This window comes from Cyprinodon tularosa, unplaced genomic scaffold (assembly GCF_016077235.1).
Source record: "Cyprinodon tularosa strain WSP-4 unplaced genomic scaffold, ASM1607723v1 ctg918, whole genome shotgun sequence".
NCBI lineage: Eukaryota > Metazoa > Chordata > Actinopteri > Cyprinodontiformes > Cyprinodontidae > Cyprinodon > Cyprinodon tularosa.
Genome location: NW_024039694.1, coordinates 335,621 through 354,773, shown reverse-complemented (window position 1 = coordinate 354,773; position 19,153 = coordinate 335,621). Strand labels below are relative to the sequence as shown.

Here is a 19,153-nt window from a genome sequence, read left to right as displayed (position 1 = left end):
CAGAGGTTGTCCCATATGTTCCCCCAATATGGCTTGTAATAAACATTAAATTGCTCTTTTTGTGTTGTTTTTTAAAAAAAAGAGAAGTTTTTACTTACCATGTAAAAGCTATTTTTACTTTACCAGATTGGTTAAATGCATCAAGAATACATTATTTCTTAACATACTCCTATTTTGAATGTCTTCTCAAATTTGTCCCTGTTGTGTCTGTTGTGATCCCTGCTCATCATGCTGGATTAGAGCAGTTGGTTGCACTTGATTTTTCCTACAGGTATCCGTTGAGTTGAATATATATGCACATGACACTTTTCAGAACTTTGTATTGATCTAACACACATGACTCCAAAAAAACACAATAAAGTTTGCAGCTGATATGTAAAAACACAGAAAAAGTTCAATAGGTGTGAATACTTTTCAGAGAAACCGTATTAATAAGAATATTAATGTGTCTGAGACTTTGATCTTTTACTTGAGTTGTCTAAGCGATCCATGCTTTTCCAGTTAGGTAAGGATGCAGCCTTGCTCTCCCTCTTTAGAGAAGCGTACTCGTGCAAACTGCTGCCACCACCTGCAGCAGCAGCCTCCTCCTCCTCCTCTGGACCTTTTACAGGGGAGTCGTCACTGGTGAGGGAGAATGCTGAGCGGGACCGCTGCATGGAAATGCACAAATATGAGTGATACAGTTACAGGAGGATGCAGTTATACTGGCAGTGATTTAACTATTCCAACAGCAGGGGGTGCTACAAAACAAGGAAAAGGAAAAACATGCACCCATTTTCATTTACTAAATTACCTCTGGACACAAATTAATTAAAAGGGTATTTATTTCAGTACTCAACTTCTGATTTGACAATAAATCTTCAAAGCGGGCTCATGGTTTCAGAGTTCAATAAGGTTGTTTCTTAATGGTTTACAAGAGTTTTCTGTGTTTAGCTTCAGGGAAAGCCTAAAAAAGAGTAACACTCCTAAGATAAAAGGCATGAACCCTCATAATGAGAGGGATATGATCTTAATCTGTAGAGTTTCAGTGCAGGGAGGCAGCTGTGAGAGTCCATTCGCACCCACTGTGAGTGTTATTGTGGAAAGCTGATAAAAAGAAGAAGTTTAGGAGGATCCCTGCATATTTCACAGGACTTTGATGTTCTCTGAGTAAAACAGCAGGAAGTGGAGAGGCCTGGGGGGGTGGTTCAGCTTTGATGCTCCGCTCAATGACAAATCTATAGGAATCCCTGATGGCTATTAGTGTGATTCAGTGAAAAGCAGATCCACTGATGGATGGTTAATGTTGTAAATTTGTGCATCCAGTGTCGCCTGCTTCTCCCCAGGTTTAAACATTACCTGAAATTATGCAAACTTAACTCATGTTTTTTTTTGTTAGCTCCCACTGATTCATCTGCCTTCTAATTTGATTAAATGGCATTTTGAACAAACTTATATAGATTTCTATAACAGAATAAAGATCTAAATTGTAGACAAAGAGCTGCGAGATATATTAAACAATGCTCGATTAGACATATTTCAACTGCCATGCATGCATATGCTGTATGACAGTAATGTTTGATTTTTGGAGGATTGATACTTATCCTGGATGTATAGTTTTAGTGGCTAACAAGCTAATTTGTACAGAAATTGGCAGAAGCACTAAGATGAAGGAAAGGACAGAAAAGGGCCAAGAAAATTAAGGTTGATTATAATTAATATGGTCATCACCATATTCAGCATCATTAATGCAGTTACATTTTTTCCTGCTGTTTTGCAGCCCTGCTACCACATAGTGGTTGTTTGCTCCAACATATAATGTAGGGATATTATTAAAAAATATATATATAGAAACAATAAAACAAACAAACAAAAAACAAACAGAAAAACCTAAAGAACATACATTTTCCAAATCCCAAAATGGTTAGATTAGCTGAATATGTGCAGGGTGCTGTTTACACCTAGCTTTAACACATGTCCTCTTCAATCAGATCACGCTCTGCTTCACTTAAAGATATTATGCACATAGGGCTGCATGACTGAGTAAAAATGAGACTGTTTGAGAGAAATGAGAATATTTGTGATTGAAAATATTTTCCAGTACAGGTACTCGAAGGGGCTACTGTTGGCACGGTTTTATGCATAATTTAAAAGAGCTTAGATTTAAAAAAACAAACAAAACAAAGCAAAAGGAACATTTTCTCAAAGGGATCCATACTCCATGACAAACAAGAGATGTGTCCTCGCCGACAGCTGTGGGAACAAATCATTTATTTTTAAATTTTGCAGACTTGTCTTGGGAGTTCTCACTGCTTGTTCTCAGCACATCGTCTGGGCAAAACAATATGTGTGATTGTTCTGGATTTGGAGGAGTGTTTTTAAGCAGGTAAAGTGGATAAATAATGTAACTAACATTATTGGATCACATGGAACCAGCTAAAGAGCTGAGAAAATGTTAAAATGCTCTCCTCCTTGTTTATCAACCCGAAAAATATCCTCTCTGCCATTTTCTTACTGTTTTAGAGTCTCTTGTGGCTGACGTTAACTACTTTATAAGTTCGGCGGATGAATTTGTTGGAAATGATGAATATAGTTTCTTTTTCTTCCTGCCACCTTCAGGTCAGGTCAGTGTTTGATCCTTAAATGTTGCTGAAAAGAAAGTGAGTCCCAAAGGCTAAACTAATCCAGTTAGTGTCTCAGACCAACTTTAAATGGGTCTAGTGAATAGAGCTTAAATGCATTCATACTGTATGAATACTGTATTAGCACACATTAGTGCCAGGTGTGCCCAGAGTCTTATTTAAATATGTCTATAAAAATTTTGCTTTTTTTTTGCTACTTGTTTGCATCACCAGATCAAAGTCTAAGAAAAAGAAATGCCTTGAGATGCTTTAAAGGAATAGTACACCCAAAACATGATTAGCCTTCATTTTCTACTCACCCCCATGCTGAACAACACTCTGGAGTACTTTTTTGATATCTCAAATGCATCTGGAGATCTGGGAGGCTTCTTGCTGTCTGCTGACATTCAAATAATGGAGGTCTATGGTGCCCGAGACAGAAAGGTCCATAAAAGTCCACAAAAAACGTGTCAATATTCCTCCATACTGCTTGTCCAATGTATTCCAAGTGTCCTGAGTGGGTAGCATCCATAATTTACTCGAAACGAAGTCATTTAGAATGTTTTTAGAGCATAAACAGTAGTGTATAGGATTTCCTAAAAGCGCGTTCACGAGTCTACGGAAAGCGCGGCAGACCAAACCAGACGAAAGTGCGCATTCAGCGTCTGCTCTGCCGATAATGCAAGCGTAGAAGAAGAAATGTGCTGTTTACCTGTGCAAAGAAAGAAACAACAAAAGAAAAATGTCTGAGGAATTCAGTGTTGAAAAAGAGCATGAGTTCTTTGCCGAGCTGAATGCGCACTTTCATCTGGTTTGGTCTGCCGCGGTTTCCGTAGATTCGTGAACGCGCTTTTAGGAAATCCTATACACTACTGTTTATGCTCTAAAAACATTCTAAATGACTTCGTTTCGAGTAAATTCTGGATGCTACCCACTCAGGACACTTGGAATACATTGGACGAGCAGTATGGAGGAATATTGACACGTTTTTTGTGGACTTTTATGGACCTTTCTGCCTCAGGCACCGTAGACCTCCATTATTTAAATGTCAGCAGACAGCAAGAAGCCTCCCAGATCTCCAGATGCATTTGAGATATCAAAAAGTACTCCAGAGTGTTGTTCAGCATGGGGGTGAGTAGAAAATGAAGGCTAATCATGTTTTGGGTGTACTATTCCTTTAATAAAGACTATTAAATTAATTCACATGAACATTTTAAAGTAAAAAACAGGTGAGGCGTGACTATTTTACCCCTTAAAAACACTAGAGGTTCCTTGGACATACAGTATAAGGTTATTTCAGAGTCCTCGCCACTGGTAAGGTCTCGGGAATTATGAAAACTGTAATTTAATTGTTTAAATTGAATTATTTTATTAACTTTTAATTTTATGCATATAATGCTTTTTTATTTTCGATTCCTTTTTGAATTATTTTAGTAATATTATAATTTTAATTGTTTGATTGATTGATTGATGAAAGTCAGTCTTTTTTGTTAACTAAACCATCTTTAAGATGCATATGAAGTGTTTTCGAAGTGGGTTCTGAAATATTTTTATGTATTTTGTCTGTTTGCTTTTGCTTATTTTAAAGCTAAATGAGCATGCATATATACATATGTTCACCATGCATGTATGTTTGTTATAGTAGCATAGTCTAAAACCAGAAATCCAGAAATCACAAACACTTCTCATTTCATTCTTTGTTTTGTCATATTTTTAAACTTTTTTTCAAATCTTAATTTCATAAATAAAATACATCAAACTTCACACTTTCCTAGGATTTGAAGGAATTTTGAATGTAAACCTGACTTAGAAGCTATACAAACCCCACCATAGAGCTGTAAATTTGAACAAAGAAAAAAAATACAAAACCAAAAAACTAAATTTGATAACCACATACTTGACTAACTCAGTCAGTGAGATATTGATAATTATATCAAAATGAATGACAAATGATCTGACACAGAAATGATATGCTTTTTTGTAATATACTAAGATTTTTAATTAATATCAAACCTATTGGACCTGTGTTTGACACACTATGAGGTATACAAGGGAGGATCTTACAGCAAAGTTGTGGTCTAGATTCAATTCAAGTCTCCGCTATTTAGACAATTATTTTAAAAAAGTATTGATTTTTACCTCCTAAAGCTTAATCTTAGATTTTTTAACATACTGTAGCATCACACCCACACCCCAGGGAATTAAAGGGTTAACCGAAGAAGAACAAGATATATGCAGAAAATATTAATAAACTATATGGTTGGGAGGGAAAACAAGCTAGAAACAGTATACATCCATCATTAGGACATGTTGTTATTGCATTCCTGACAGGCATATGAAAGGATGAAAGTGACTCACCCAGAGAGGGTAGGGGGTCTTTAGAGGGTCTTGTGATGAAGTGTGAGGTTGAGAAGGAGATGGCAGCTCGCTGGTCTGGATTAGAGATTGGGGTTGTGGCCAGACAAAGTCATACTCTGTCTGCATCTCTGATCGCTTCCTCCTCTGAATGATCTGATCAGAACAAAAGAAAGATAAATATAACATCTAAAAATATAAGGATTTCAACACATTTATGTAAAATGTTCATAGTTTTAAACATTCCTTTTTAAAATAGAACTCTAAATTAAATGTACTTTAATTAACCAACTTATTTTAGTGTAGCTCAGCGTTTTATGCTTTAATATAACTGTTCCAATTCTGACAACAAGACAAGATGATTGCCTATCATTTATGCATTCTAGTTCGAATGATGTTTGTTTGAAATATTTATTTTTGGTTTAGTGGAAAAATAAAGTCGTAAAAAGACAACACACATTTGTACAGCTTACTTTTTGTACAATTGTTGTTGCGAGTTCCTCTATGAGCTCCTCTTTGTGGTCCCGTAGATATCGAGCCTCATTCTGTTTCTCCTACACACGCATTTGATTCAAAAGAGCAGAAAATTACTTGAAAAGTTTGGAGGAGAATAGTAAAGAAAAGTTAAACAGTGTCCTACCAAACTATCCCGGAACTCCTCAGCCTTAGCAATGGCCTCCTCTATAGCTTCCTCAGCAACACGCAGGGCGACTGTGAGGGTCTCTGCCATACTGTGTCCTGTTATCACGACAAAAGACCACAGATAGATAAGTTAATCACATAAACTTGAGTGAAAGCCTCTAAAATCCATCTTACCTGCCATATGCCTGACAAGAATACATATTCATATTTTTACTCAGCTTGACTTTTGTGATTCCCAAACTGAAGTTCCCATTTAAACTAGACTAACAGAGCATATGGGCAGGAAAATTCAATAGGAATCTTTGTAGATAAGTTTTTATCGACACATCATCTTATAGCATCAAAAATGCAATCTACTCCCTATAGCATATGATTTTGTGTGAGAATATTAGCACTTCTGAGCGTGAACAAATCAGAGACACTAAAATCAGGACTGGCCATAGTAGCCTCAGGTCTCAAATTATATACTGGTGTATGTATCTGAGATTTTAATGCTGCCGCTACTCCTGCATACATTCTTTAACAGAAAAAATTTGATTAAGCAGCTAAAATAATCAACCTGCAGCTTCACTACAACAAATAAGGTAACAAGATCAGGCTCTTTATAACAGGTACTGGTGTTTCCGTTAAGTATTGCTCCAGCAGGAAGGAAGCTGTAACACTTCTAAATTGTGCATAGCCTGGTTAATGTGGAACTGCAGAAAATTCTAACTTTTTGAGTAATTTAATACAAAGATGGGTTCATTAAATTAAAAGCAATGATAAACTGCTGATTAAGGGTGTATCCGCCTCCAGAGCAAGGTGAAATAGATGGTGTAGGTGCAGAAACCATTCATAAATATAAAGGGATATTGTAAAATTTTTGGGACATATCTTACTGCTGACATGACAGAGGTGACATACGGTGTCATATACAAATCTGGAAGCATTATTTGAACACTTTTTTACTGTCTATATTGCTCCACATTTGATCAAGTCAAAATAACTTATTACTTAAATTTTTTTCGAAATTGAATTGTAATAACATTCTGCGGTTTAAAACTTACCACGTAACACGAAAGTAGGGAACACATGAAGTTCCCCATTACACAAATGAGGATTTGTGAAGGTGTGTATATTTTTGATGTCACACAGAGTACACATAAACACTCAATAATGTATTTTTGTTAAACTCCTTGAGGTTGGCTGTGCTAATATGCCATGCAAAGGATTATGGGAAACTTTCGCCCCTAAAGCCCCTGTCACACCTTGACGATTAATTCAGCGTATGCCTGATGTCACAGAATCTCCTAAAACGCTGGCGTATGCTGAAATTTCTATGTATTTTTTCAATTTTGAGTATTCATAGCGAGTCCAGGACATGATGGTGGTGGACGGATCGAGACATGATGTCCCAGATGTGCTCAATGGGATTCAGGTCTTGGAAAAAGGACGGGCCAGTCCATAGCTCCAATGCCTTCATCTTATAGAAACTTCTGACACACTACAGACACATGAGTTCTAGCATTTTCCTGCAATAGGAAGAACCCAGGGTCAACCATACCAGCACATGGTCTCTCAAGGGATTAAAGGATCTCATCTCGGTACCTACTGTAATGCCAGTAATGTTATCTCTGCCGAGCACATGGAGGGCTGTGAGGCCCTCAAAAGAAATACCACCCCACACTGTTACTGCCAATCTGGTCATGCTGAGGGATGTTGCAGGGAAGAGATAGCTCTCCACAGTGTCTCCAGACACGTGCTCAGTGTGAACCTGCTTTAATTTGATAATAGCACAGGGTGCCAGGGGTGAATTTACCAATCCTGTTGTTCTCTAACAAATGCCAGGCATCCTGCACGATGTTCGGGTTTGAGCACAACCCCGATCTGTGGAGGTCATAACATCCTAATGAAGTCCCTTTCTAACCATTTGTGCAGATACATGCACAGTGGTGGCCTGCTGGAGGTCAGTTTTTTAGGGCTGTGCTTCTCTTGCTCCTCCTTTCACTAAGGCAGAGGTAGCGGTACTGCTGCTGGGTTGTTGCCCACCTGGTCTAGTGGCCTGTCTCCTGGTAGTGCCTATAGCCTTGGGACACTACGATGACAAACACACAAAATCTTGCCATAGCTTGAATTGATGTGCCATCCTGGATGAGCTGCACTACCTGAGCTACTTGTGTGGGTTGTGGAGCTTGCGTGTGCTACCACTAGTGTGAAAGCTCCACCAGCATTGAAAATTTACCAAACATCAGCCAGAAAACTGTGGTCCCCACCTGCAGAACCACTTATTTAGTGAGTTTTTTGCTAATTGCCAATAATTCTAACCCCTTTGTCTGTTTAATTTGGACAACAGCATGTGAAATTGATTGTAATTCAGTGTTCCTTCCTAAGTGGACAATTTGATTTCACAGAAGCTTGATTTAATTGAAGTTTTATTGTGTTGTTCCTTTTTTATACTGGCTTCTGATAGCCAGAGAAATTGAAAATGCAGATTCATTTAGGTAATTTACATATTCAAAACAGTAACAAAAACATCTACAAAAAAACATCTTGCTTGTTTTAAAAACATTAAGCAAAAAGATATAATTTATTGGAAATCCGTTCTGACCTAAAACAAGTTTGGTACAGGTTAGTGAGAAAGAAGGTTATGAGTCTGCTTTTTGTTGCTTTTTTTTTTTTTTTACACTTGGCTGACATGCTTAAAACTTAAGATAAAGTATTCTAAATGAAAAATTCTAGTTTTAACTCACTGTGAGGGTTTCTACTCAACTCATAGGGTTTGAATGTGCTTGTATGTGTCTGATAATAGATATCTCTATGTATTTGTTGTTATTTCTAGTGTTTGTTGTGTAGCACAAAACATGTTCCTCCCACACTCATGCCATCACTGAAATAACGCCCAAAAGTTAAAGCTGTTATTAGCAAGTGAAGCGCCAAAAAGATAAACCATTTAGAAGAACAGAGAAGGAAGAAAATACTGGTGGTGGCAGTGAAAATCAACAAACAATACAAAGGATAAAAGCCCTAAAATTGCAAATACAGTATGATCTTTCCATCTCTGTTGCAGAATGTGAGCGCTCATCAACACATCTCTCACCTTCGCTCTGCCTGTAGAAGACGGAGTCGCTGCCGCAGAGGCTTCCATCGTTGTCATTGCTGCCGTCGTTAACGCTGCTTTCTAAAATACAAAGGGAAACCAGGAAAGTCTTTCTCCTGACATCTTCCACTGAAACTCAAACATCCGGCACAAATTATGCAGTTTTTTTGTAAAGCAGCTATGCTAAAAGTAGGTTACACTGAACAACATGTCATCAAACATTTTGTGGACTGGATTTCCCACCTGCTTCTATTAGCTTGCCGCTTGTGCTGTTTCATTTTTCCATTTTTTTCTCTTGTGTGGTTGTTAGCGCAAAATACAAAATGACAGCTTAAAGAAACTTGCAGCTTATTTTATAGGTTGATTTGACTTTTAAACATACTGCATCCACCAAAATATTCTCAAAGCCTGTAGCCTTATTTTTAGTGCTATTTCTGCTACACTATATTGCCAAAAGTATTTGCTCACCCATCCAAATTATTGGAATCAGGTGTTCCAATCACTTCCATGGCCACAGGTGTATAAATTCAAGCACCTAGGCATGCAGACTGTTTTTACAAACATTTGTGAAAGAATGGGTCGCTCTCAGGAGCTCAGTGAATTCCAGCGTGGAACTGTGATAGGATGCCACCTGTGCAACAAATCCAGTCGTGAAATTTCCTCGCTCCTAAATATTCCACAGTCAACTGTCAGCTGTATTATAAGAAAATGGAAGTGTTTGGGAACGACAGCAACTCAGCCACGAAGAGGTAGGCCACGTAAACTGACGGAGCGGGGTCAGCGGATGCTGACGCGCATAGTGCGAAGAGGTCGCCAACTTTCTGCAGAGTCAATCACTACAGACCTCCAAACTTCATGTGGCCTTCAGATTAGCTCAAGAACAGTGCGCAGAGAGCTTCATGGAATGGGTTTCCATGGTCGAGCAGCTGCATCCAAGCCATACATCACCAAGTGCAATGCAAAGCGTCGGATGCGGTGGTGTAAAGCACGCCGCCACTGGACTCTAGAGCAGTGGAGACGCGTTCTCTGGAGTGACGAATCGCGCTTCTCCATCTGGCAATCTGATGGACGGGTCTGGGTTTGGCGGTTGCCAGGAGAACGGTACTTGTCTGACTGCATTGTGCCAAGTGTAAAGTTTGGTGGAGGGGGGATTATGGTGTGGGGTTGTTTTTCAGGAGCTGGGCTTGGCCCCTTAGTTCCAGTGAAAGGAACTCTGAATGCTTCAGCATACCAAGACATTTTGGACAATTCCATGCTCCCAACTTTGTGGGAACAGTTTGGAGCTGGCCCCTTCCTCTTCCAACATGACTGTGCACCAGTGCACAAAGCAAGGTCCATAAAGACATGGATGACAGAGTCTGGTGTGGATGAACTTGACTGGCCTGCACAGAGTCCTGACCTCAACCCGATAGAACACCTTTGGGATGAATTAGAGCGGAGACTGAGAGCCAGGCCTTCTCGTCCAACATCAGTGTGCGACCTCACAAATGCGCTTCTGGAAGAATGGTCAAAAATTCCCATAAACACACTCCTAAACCTTGTGGACAGCCTTCCCAGAAGAGTTGAAGCTGTTCTAGCTGCAAAGGGTGGACCGACGTCATATTGAACCCTATGGATTAGGAACGGGATGTCACTTAAGCTCATATGTGAGTCAAGGCAGGTGAGCAAATACTTTTGGCAATATAGTGTATATTTGTGTGGCTTCAGTCAAAGAAAATCTGCATATAGAGCAATGCAAATGTGGAATAAAAGGGATTTGAGTAACAATATATTTCAACAGGTTTAATTTAAAGGACAGAAACCCTCTGATAAGGTTACTGGTTAAAAGGTTTTCCTTTTCTAAAGCCCACATTCCCTTAGAGGCCCATTAAGTGCAGTAAGATAAGTCTCCCGAGGGGCTCCTCATTAGACCAGCAGTAAAACTGAAGTGGTTGTACTCGGACTTGCAGCTTTTAAAAACTAGAAACTAGGAGAACAAAGGGGGGCTACCGTGGAATGGCAGAGAAATTTCCATGACTAAATAAACCTCTGTGCTGATCTTTATATCCTTTGTGGAATTAGACAAAATTTAACAAACTTGGATCCGCGTCAATTCCAAGTCATTTACTTGTGTTCTATTTCCTTCGTGTGATCACTTTGACTAAATTCTCTCCTATCCTTTGTCAGATTCCAAGGTTTTGTAGTTAATTCAGCCCTGTTGCTCCTCCCGTTGGCCATGCTGCAGTCGCAGCAGAGACAGATAAATGCTCCTGGTGGTTTGTTGTGAATCTGTTGTTAAGCAGTCCAGGCAGGCTTACATTTCCCTGCCATAGCTGTCAAAATGCCAAGAAAAACAGCCCACAAAGTCATCACTCCTCCACTCTGCTTCCGGAGCTAAGCTTGACAAGTCCCTTAAGTTTTAAATGTGTGACATTCTTACAAAGTGCTGAAACTTATTTTATAAAACCATTTAGAAAGTAAAAACCTGATATGAATCCGAATAAAAGCAAGTAGCATTTCCCCCCTCTACTTATTATTTGGCAGGAGCAGATTGTACAGCTGCAAAGTGGGATTTGCCATTTTTAGCTCTACAACAAGAAGAGCTACTGTTTGTCAGTGTGTGCTGCAACATTCCTTAAAGCTGAGCGTAAAAACCAGCAATTTCACCTGTCACCTTGATGCATAGTGACACATAAAGAAGCTAAAAGTTTGATGTTTCTCTGCACATTTAGCTCCAAGAGGCACATTTTCCCCATCAGCCTGTGCACAGCCGATTGCAGGAAGCACCTCAGAGCATCACCCACTCCTCCGACCCTTCCCTTGTCATTTTAATAGTTGGATGAAGCCACACAGAACAGAATTGCACTTTCTGCCCTGATAGAGCTGGATTATAGTTTCTAAAGACGACAACAGATCTGTGTTAAAACCCTCAACAGCTGAAGACGATGTAGACACAAAAGCAAAGCTTTCAGAGAGAACGGGGATGCCTCCAAAGATTTGCTGCTTGCGCACACTGAGAAAAACTTGTCAGTCATACAGAAGCTGTCTTTATTGTTTTGCTCTTGCAACATCCATTAATGTTGTAGCAAACAGTATCCATTTCTTTTACAGTTTTGCATCTATTTGGAAGATGGAAGATCCACCATAATATTGTCTATAGACTAAATCTAATCTTTTTTTAAGTGCATGCCAATGTTTAAAGTAACTGTGTGCTGATTTTAAAATAGAAGAGTCAGTTCAATTCACTTTGATCTTTCAGGAATACATTTCAATTACACAGCACACTATTTATGCAGCTGTATTTGTTACAGCAGGTTTGAAAAGACTGGAAAGGAATTTTAGGGCTGTTCGTTTTGGTTTTTGATGCTATAAAGTAGGGTTGCTGTGATTTGTCGATGTCTTTAATAACATCCTTTAACATCCATATTTTAGTAAAGACATAATTCTAACAGTTTCAATTTTGAAATTTGTTTCCAAACTCCCAATAAAATATAGAAAAGTTTGTAAACAAATTGCTATGCATGCAACAGCAGTCCCCTCCTGGTTTTATGTATAACTGTGCTTTTAATAAGCAAGTTTCGGCTCCAATCACACCTTTGTCTTTCTATTTCAAAACAACTACACTGGAAAAAGTATAACATTGCTCAAGTAAAAAATCCAGGTGGTGTAAATTGACATTAACTAAACTTAGCAAGTGGTAGCAGTTAGCATCTTTCTCAAACATGCTAACCACAGCAGCGCTCCTGCTCTTTATAACACAGGAGGTTGCGGCTGCCAGTGATGGCGGGTATCCAGCATTTAACTCTAACTAAACACCACACTGTACCTTAAAGCAAAGTTTGTTTAGCTCTGGATGTAGGCGGGTTGAACGAACGGTTGAACTTTGATTATATGCAACTGATTTGCTACTTGTGTTTATTTATGGCCGGAATTCACCCAGGATGCAGAGACGACTAAAATGGCACTCTCTCATGGTCTGGGACTTGGACTTGATCACGTGCTGTGACTGCATGCAAAGCTCAGTTCACATGTGACTCAAACAAAAAAAATTACCTGCAGGCCATGAATAAATATATAAATATTGAGAGAAATCAAAAAAATTTGTTTTGGGTCTTTTGTACGTGTATTTAGTTCAGGTTAGATAAAACTTGATCTCTCAAAATCCAAAAAGAATGAGTTATACAATCAAATCAATAATTTTATTTAGTTTACAGTGAGAGGGATTAGTTTGAGTGAATAGATACATGTTACACTTTTTTAAGTGTATGCTGGACAATGTCTGCCCGGAACCAACTCAACCGGGCAAACACCCAATTGGTCAAAAGTGAGGAAACACTTCCATAACAGATGATCAACATGAATCTGGATGCTCTATTGGATTGTTATGGGCCACAACTACAGATAAAAGCTGTATCAGCAGTTGCTTACAGGGATTGATAGAAGATATATCAATACATCACATTACTCAAAATAATGTATGACTTACAAGCTTCTAAGAAAACCAAAAATGAAAATATTTCAACAGCAAACTTACATTAAGCTACTCATTACTTGCAGAGAAATAATTTAGTACACATATAAAAAGATTTTGTGCTATCTACGTGCCAACTAGTTGCTTTGGGGAGTAAAGAGAAAGCTAGTTCTATCTTACAATAACAAATGTAAATGTGTGGTGTTTGCTTAAGGGCACAGTGAAATTAATTTTTTTCTGAGAATAAGATTCTTGCTTTTTAGCAAACAGGGTATTCTTTCTCTATTCTATTCTGCAGAATTTGTTAGTTCAATTTCTAACATTATACTTTTCTTGCTTTTTCTCATCATAGTAGCTTCATCTGGTCTTTTCTTGTATCAGCTGTGTTACTGCGATCAACAACTTTGTTTACAGATGTTGGAGCTTGGCCTGTTTTTCAGTGTAGTCCTGTTTCTCCGACTGTGACTAACTGTATGTTCTGTTATTTGGGGGGAGTGATGGCCTAGTGGTTAGAGCAGTGCGCTTGCGCTCTGAGAAGGTTGCAAATAAACAGGTTGATCCCCCCAAGGGATGGGTTAAATGCAGAGAGTTAATCTCTACTTTGTGAGATCAATAAGGTTCTATTTCTGCTTTTCATTTTTCATCCTCTGACATGGGTGCTGGCTCAGGGCTCATATGCCTGACTGTGTGTTTCCTGGACGGGGCTGCTTATGGAGTTGGTTGACAGTTACCTTTTTGTACCTCTGCTTCTGAACCCCAGTCAGCCTTGGCAGATGGCCGCTTACACTGAGCCTGATTCTACTGGAGGTTTCTTCCTGTTAAAAGGGAGTTTTTCCTCTCTACTGTTGCATGTGTAGTGTGAGGAATTTCCTTCGAGTAAATGAGCTGTTGCTCCTTAGATAGAAAACTTTGAACCAGTCTGACTGTATGATCTGGTCGAATTGTCTCTATGATATGACGTGTTGTGAATTGGTGCTATATAAATAAACTAAACTGAATTGAATGGCTGTTTATTTCATGGTCAAGAGGTAGTGCGAAGTATCAACACAAGATACACACAACAAAATAACATAATAATATTTAGGTCTGCAACTAGCCATTTTGTTAATCGGTTAATCTGCTAAATATTTTTTCAGTTAATAATTTGATAGCCAAAGTTTCCTTAAAGAAAATTTCTTACAGAATTAAACCAGGTGAAACTGAAACTTTTCTACTTGTTTCAAAGGGGAGAGGCTGCCTAGTGGTTATGGCATAGAGCTTGGAATCCTGAGCAGTGCCAATCTGTCTCTCTGAGCAAGACCCTTAACCCCACACTGCTCCCCGGGCTCCCCACGATGGCAGCACAATGCTCCCTAAGGAGATGGGTTAAATGCAGAGGTGAATTTCTCAATAAAGTTCAATTTTTAATTGTGCAGTTCTGGATATAACATATTGAGAGATGAAAACGTTTGTTTCTTTTAATCTGAAATGCAAAATATGTATATATTTTTTTTACAACTTTGGTATAATTGCCAGTCTAAGTGAGTTGCTCTCTCAGCTAAAGGCATGTTTTAGTCTCTACACTCCAGGGAACAATTTATTGACAACTAAATTAGTAGTAATCACAATTAATCCGATCAATAGTTTCTGTCTAGTGGTGTAGGTAAACCATTGGAGCATCGCTTCCTAACCAAACAAAAACACAAGCTTATAAATCTGCATTCAGAGGCAGCAGTTTGACATTTGTGTCTTTGTGAACTGGAAGCATCCCTTAAACTGGACAGACTGCAAATGAGACCACATCAAAACAGGAAGTATTGGAGGAAAATACAGTTTTTAGGGTGTAGCCCGATTTGCGGCAGTGGTGAAAGAATATTAATGGTAAAAACCCACACAGGGGATGTAAGTTTTGTTATTTTCATGTTGCCTCTTGGTACAACTGCAACAGTGACATAACTTGCTCGACTAAAGTAACTTTGCATTCTGCCGTGGCTAAGAAAAAAAATATTCTGCAGCAATAGTGATAGGCCCAAAGCAGCACTGCTCTTCCAGGCTCCCACAGTGCTCCATACAACCGAATGAAAAATCCCAAATAACAAAAAGGAGATATTCAGCAAGATCATGTGACTTCATGGAGTAAATGCTTTATCTTGCAAGAATGTTGAAGCCAAACCCCAAACAGTACCCAGATCAATATAGCACACACTTTTTCAACTTAATTTTGCTCCTTCGTAAAAACAATGCTTATACGTATACTGTTTTATATTTTTCAATTCCTACTTTGTGACGTATTTTGAAGAAAATGAAAGGAAGAGAAAAAAGGTTTGAGGATATATATATAAATGAAGCTCTAAAGGCATTCCTGAAGTGCCAGCAGCAGCAGCAGGAGGAGGACAGACCAGACGGTTCGCATTCAATTACAGCAACGCATCTGGCAGCATACACAAGCCCTGTAAACAGTCCTCAGAACAATGACTGAACTGACAAGATGACTGTTTATTATCATCCAGGCTGGAGGAGGAGACGAACAAACACACATATGGTCTATTGTCTCTTTAATTTGGGATCAAGTTGAGAGTTTAGTATAACATGATGGAGATGACATTTAACTGTGTAATAATTGTAAATTATACCACAAATAGGAGCTTAGTAGCTGATCTGTGGAACATATATCAGCAAATATTAATGACAATCAGGATGAGCTTTGACTACTGTCTGTTTTTGAGTATCCGAAGAAGTTAATTGGCCACAACAAAGCTCTCAAGATTGAAATCAGGGAGATGAAATACAAAATGAGGGAGCAAAAGGTTGCGCATAATTAATTTTCTCAGATTTTCAGAAAGCAGCCTAAGTAATCTGTCTTTGATTGGATTAATCTTCTTAAAGCAGGAACAAGGAGGAGAACGGTGCTGCAAAAAATAAAAGCTTATAGGGATCGGAAATGCTCAGCCGGTAATAGAAGAAAGAATAAGCCCCAACAGCCCAGCATAAATCACTTCAAAAATGAATTTATAAATGAATACACAAAGAGGAGAACAAATCTGCATGAAAGCATTTGGATTCAGCCCCCTAGTTCTGGAGTTTGCCTTTTACCAGCGGTAGCTCTGGGCTCCTATTTAACATTTGCCCTCCACTCCTTCTAGGCAAAGCTCAGAGTCTGCAAGCCTTCAGCTGGAAAAAGCGCCGACAAGACAAATGGCTCCAGCACTGCCGAAAGCCCGCCAAGTCTCTGAAAGACTAGAGCCACAGTTCAGCAGGTTCATTTTCAAAAGTGCACTAAAAAGACTGATTATAGATCTGCTGAAAGTAAACCTGTCTGTGTGTTTGCTTTAAAATTATGCTGCTGTGCTGCTGTTTTGGCCAAAGCAACACGTACACTTTAGTGCTCCATTAAAAATGTTTCTTGGAGTCGCATAATGAAATGAGAAGACCTATATAAATTCTAGGTATGTGATTTTTACAAAACATAGTTTAATATTTGATTGTACGCAGAGCCGAGGGTGCAAATGTCATGCAAATACGTAACTTTATAGCAAATCAAAAAATCCAGGGTAAAACAAACATAGGACTTGCCCACACACACACAAAAAAAATAACCCAGAGGAGCATCAGGATATCAATACAAGAACACCAACAGAGAGAGCACCAGAAGAAATATGCTGCCATCCACGCCCCCCCTCTGGAACTAAGGAACTGCAGCGGGAGATCAGAAAAGCCCACCGGGGAAACAGCGCACCAGTGTGGTGAGAGAAGAAAGCAGCTTGCTGGTGCTAGCTCAGGAGAGCAGAGAAGCACAGCGGTAGATCGGAGAGGGAGGGGAAAGACAGCGGGGAGACCGAGCTAGGAGAGGCTACAGTTGGCCGAAGCAGGTCTCTAGAGGTTAACTGGCGGGAGATGGAAGGAGTACACCGGATGATTAGCTTAGCCTGCCGGGCAGACAGAACGGCGAAGAGGAGGAGAGAAGGCATTAAAGGGGAACACCGTTTTTTTTTTTTTTTTACATTGGGCCCTTGATTTTACGTTATTACATCATGTTCTACTCATCCATATTAGTTTTGTGTCATTCGGAGCTGTTCTGAAGATATTCGGTTAGGTTATATCCAAATAACGTCTTCCTTTGGACAACGACTTGAAGGCACAAACTAAACAATTCATAATTTGTTCTTTATGGTACGCCAGCATTCAGAACATGTAGGCGAATCACTGTCCCCCAGACATCCGCGGTTATAGTTTTTATATTGATATATTTTTTTAAAAAGCGGAGTGTGCATGACGTCATCCGCGCGCGTTGGCTACCGTTCATTCATCCTGTCCGCTGAACTGCTGCTAGTTTTACTCACATGCCTGGAAGATGTCTACTGCTTCTACCACAGATGATCTCGCTCTCGAAATGGAATAGAACGATTCAGATTAGCTAGCCGAATTAATATAAGGGGTAGAGCGTAGCCGCCTGTGGCCCGGGCTGCCTGTCACAACGCCAGTCCGGTGCGCGGATGACGTCATACACACTCCGCTTTGTTTTTAAAAAATATAAATAAAAAAAAGTTTTGGACACACCTTCTCATTCAAAGAGTGTTCTTTATTTTCATGACTATGAAAATTGTAGATTCAAACTGAAGGCATCAAAACTATGAATTGACACATTTGGAATTATATACTTAACAAAGAAGTGTGAAACAACTGTTAGTATGTCTTATATTCTAGGGGCTGATTTTAGGAAGCAGACTTTTAAATTGTAGCCTTTTAATGTCATAGATGTGTATTAACATAAAAAACATTTAATAAAAGAAACATTCATTTCTCGTGGAAAGGTTTTCATTTCATCACACATTATTCAGGGTCCAAAATCTCTTGATAAATCCCAGACAGATTGAACTTCATTTGTGGCAGTGACGATGTATTCCCTAACATCCCTTCATGTCAAGCATATCCACTTGCGTTTTATGCCTGACTGAATCACCCATCTGTCCTCTCTGCATCCCTGTAATCCCATGTATCAGGATATGAAATAATGCCTCTTTGTCAGCCGCGGATGCAGGTCAACCGTGATCCTAGCAGGTCAGAACAGAGTTTAGTTGGAATTGGTAAAAAACAGAAGCCAACTCGGCTGCAGAGGAAACTCATCCACAGCTTGGCATCATTAGGGACATTTTATTCTTTGTCACACCTAAATGTATTACTGTGACACATTCTTACATATAAGCTAAATACTGCCAGAGCTGTGCAAACTGCCCTTTTTCAAACAAGCTTTTTTTAACCAACCTGGCCCTGTAAAAAGGTATATTGATAGTAATGGTAGTAATACAGCATAGCAACTACAAATGATCTTGGCGACAAGCACTGCTGTCCTAAGCAGCCTATTCTTCCAGATTTTCCTTCAAGATTGTTTGGAAAGACTAAATCAGCGTTTTCCATGTAATACTACAAGTACTGTTGGCTTGAATACCCAGTTTTAAAAGATGCTGTCTTCTGTTTCGCCTGCCGCGACTTGCAGACTGACAGCAGCTTGGAGGAATCGGTCCGAAAGGGCGTAAGTGACTGGAAAAAACTAAGCATCAAACTGTGAAAACATGCAAATTCTCTGGCCCATAAGAACTATATGGTTAAATTGGACAACTTCAAACAGAGCACATCTGGAGGATCGATAGCTGCCATATTGTTGGAAAGCCACAACGCCACGGTTGAGAAGAACAGATCTTATCTTTGTAAAGTAGTGAATATCGTGATATTGATGTCTGCACTTGGAATGCCTTTCTATGGACACAGGGAGGCTACTGATTCAGAATCTCGTGGGAATTATCTTTACACATTTTTTCGAAATATGATTCCGACTTTCAAAGTATGCAGTCTAATTATTTCAATGCTGCAAGTCCAGATTTTCAGAACAAAATAATTGAAATATGCGCACATTTGGCTCATGCGGAAATTGCAGAGAACGTGCAGGACACTGGGTTTTTTGCTGTAATCGCAGATGAGGCCAGGTCATCCAAAACTGAGCAGCTGTCACACTGCTCAGATATGCAGCTTAAAATCAAGGAGTGTTTTTTGTGT

General features: G+C 39.2%; 1 protein-coding gene across 6 annotated transcripts in view; it reads right to left on the bottom strand.

The window, feature by feature from the left end:
• Nucleotides 1-19,153, bottom strand: part of LOC119776187 (myosin VIIA and Rab interacting protein) — a 193,188-nt gene that overhangs the window by 28,245 nt on the left and 145,790 nt on the right. For all 6 annotated transcript variants that reach the window (XM_038274471.1, XM_038274468.1, XM_038274470.1 and 3 more), the window contains exons 5-9: nucleotides 8,674-8,754; nucleotides 5,596-5,693; nucleotides 5,429-5,509; nucleotides 4,959-5,111; nucleotides 470-650 (exon numbers count right to left, since the gene is read on the bottom strand). In XM_038274471.1, the coding sequence (XP_038130399.1) occupies nucleotides 470-650; nucleotides 4,959-5,111; nucleotides 5,429-5,509; nucleotides 5,596-5,693; nucleotides 8,674-8,754 (594 nt within the window). The remainder of the gene's footprint in view (nucleotides 1-469; nucleotides 651-4,958; nucleotides 5,112-5,428; nucleotides 5,510-5,595; nucleotides 5,694-8,673; nucleotides 8,755-19,153) is intronic.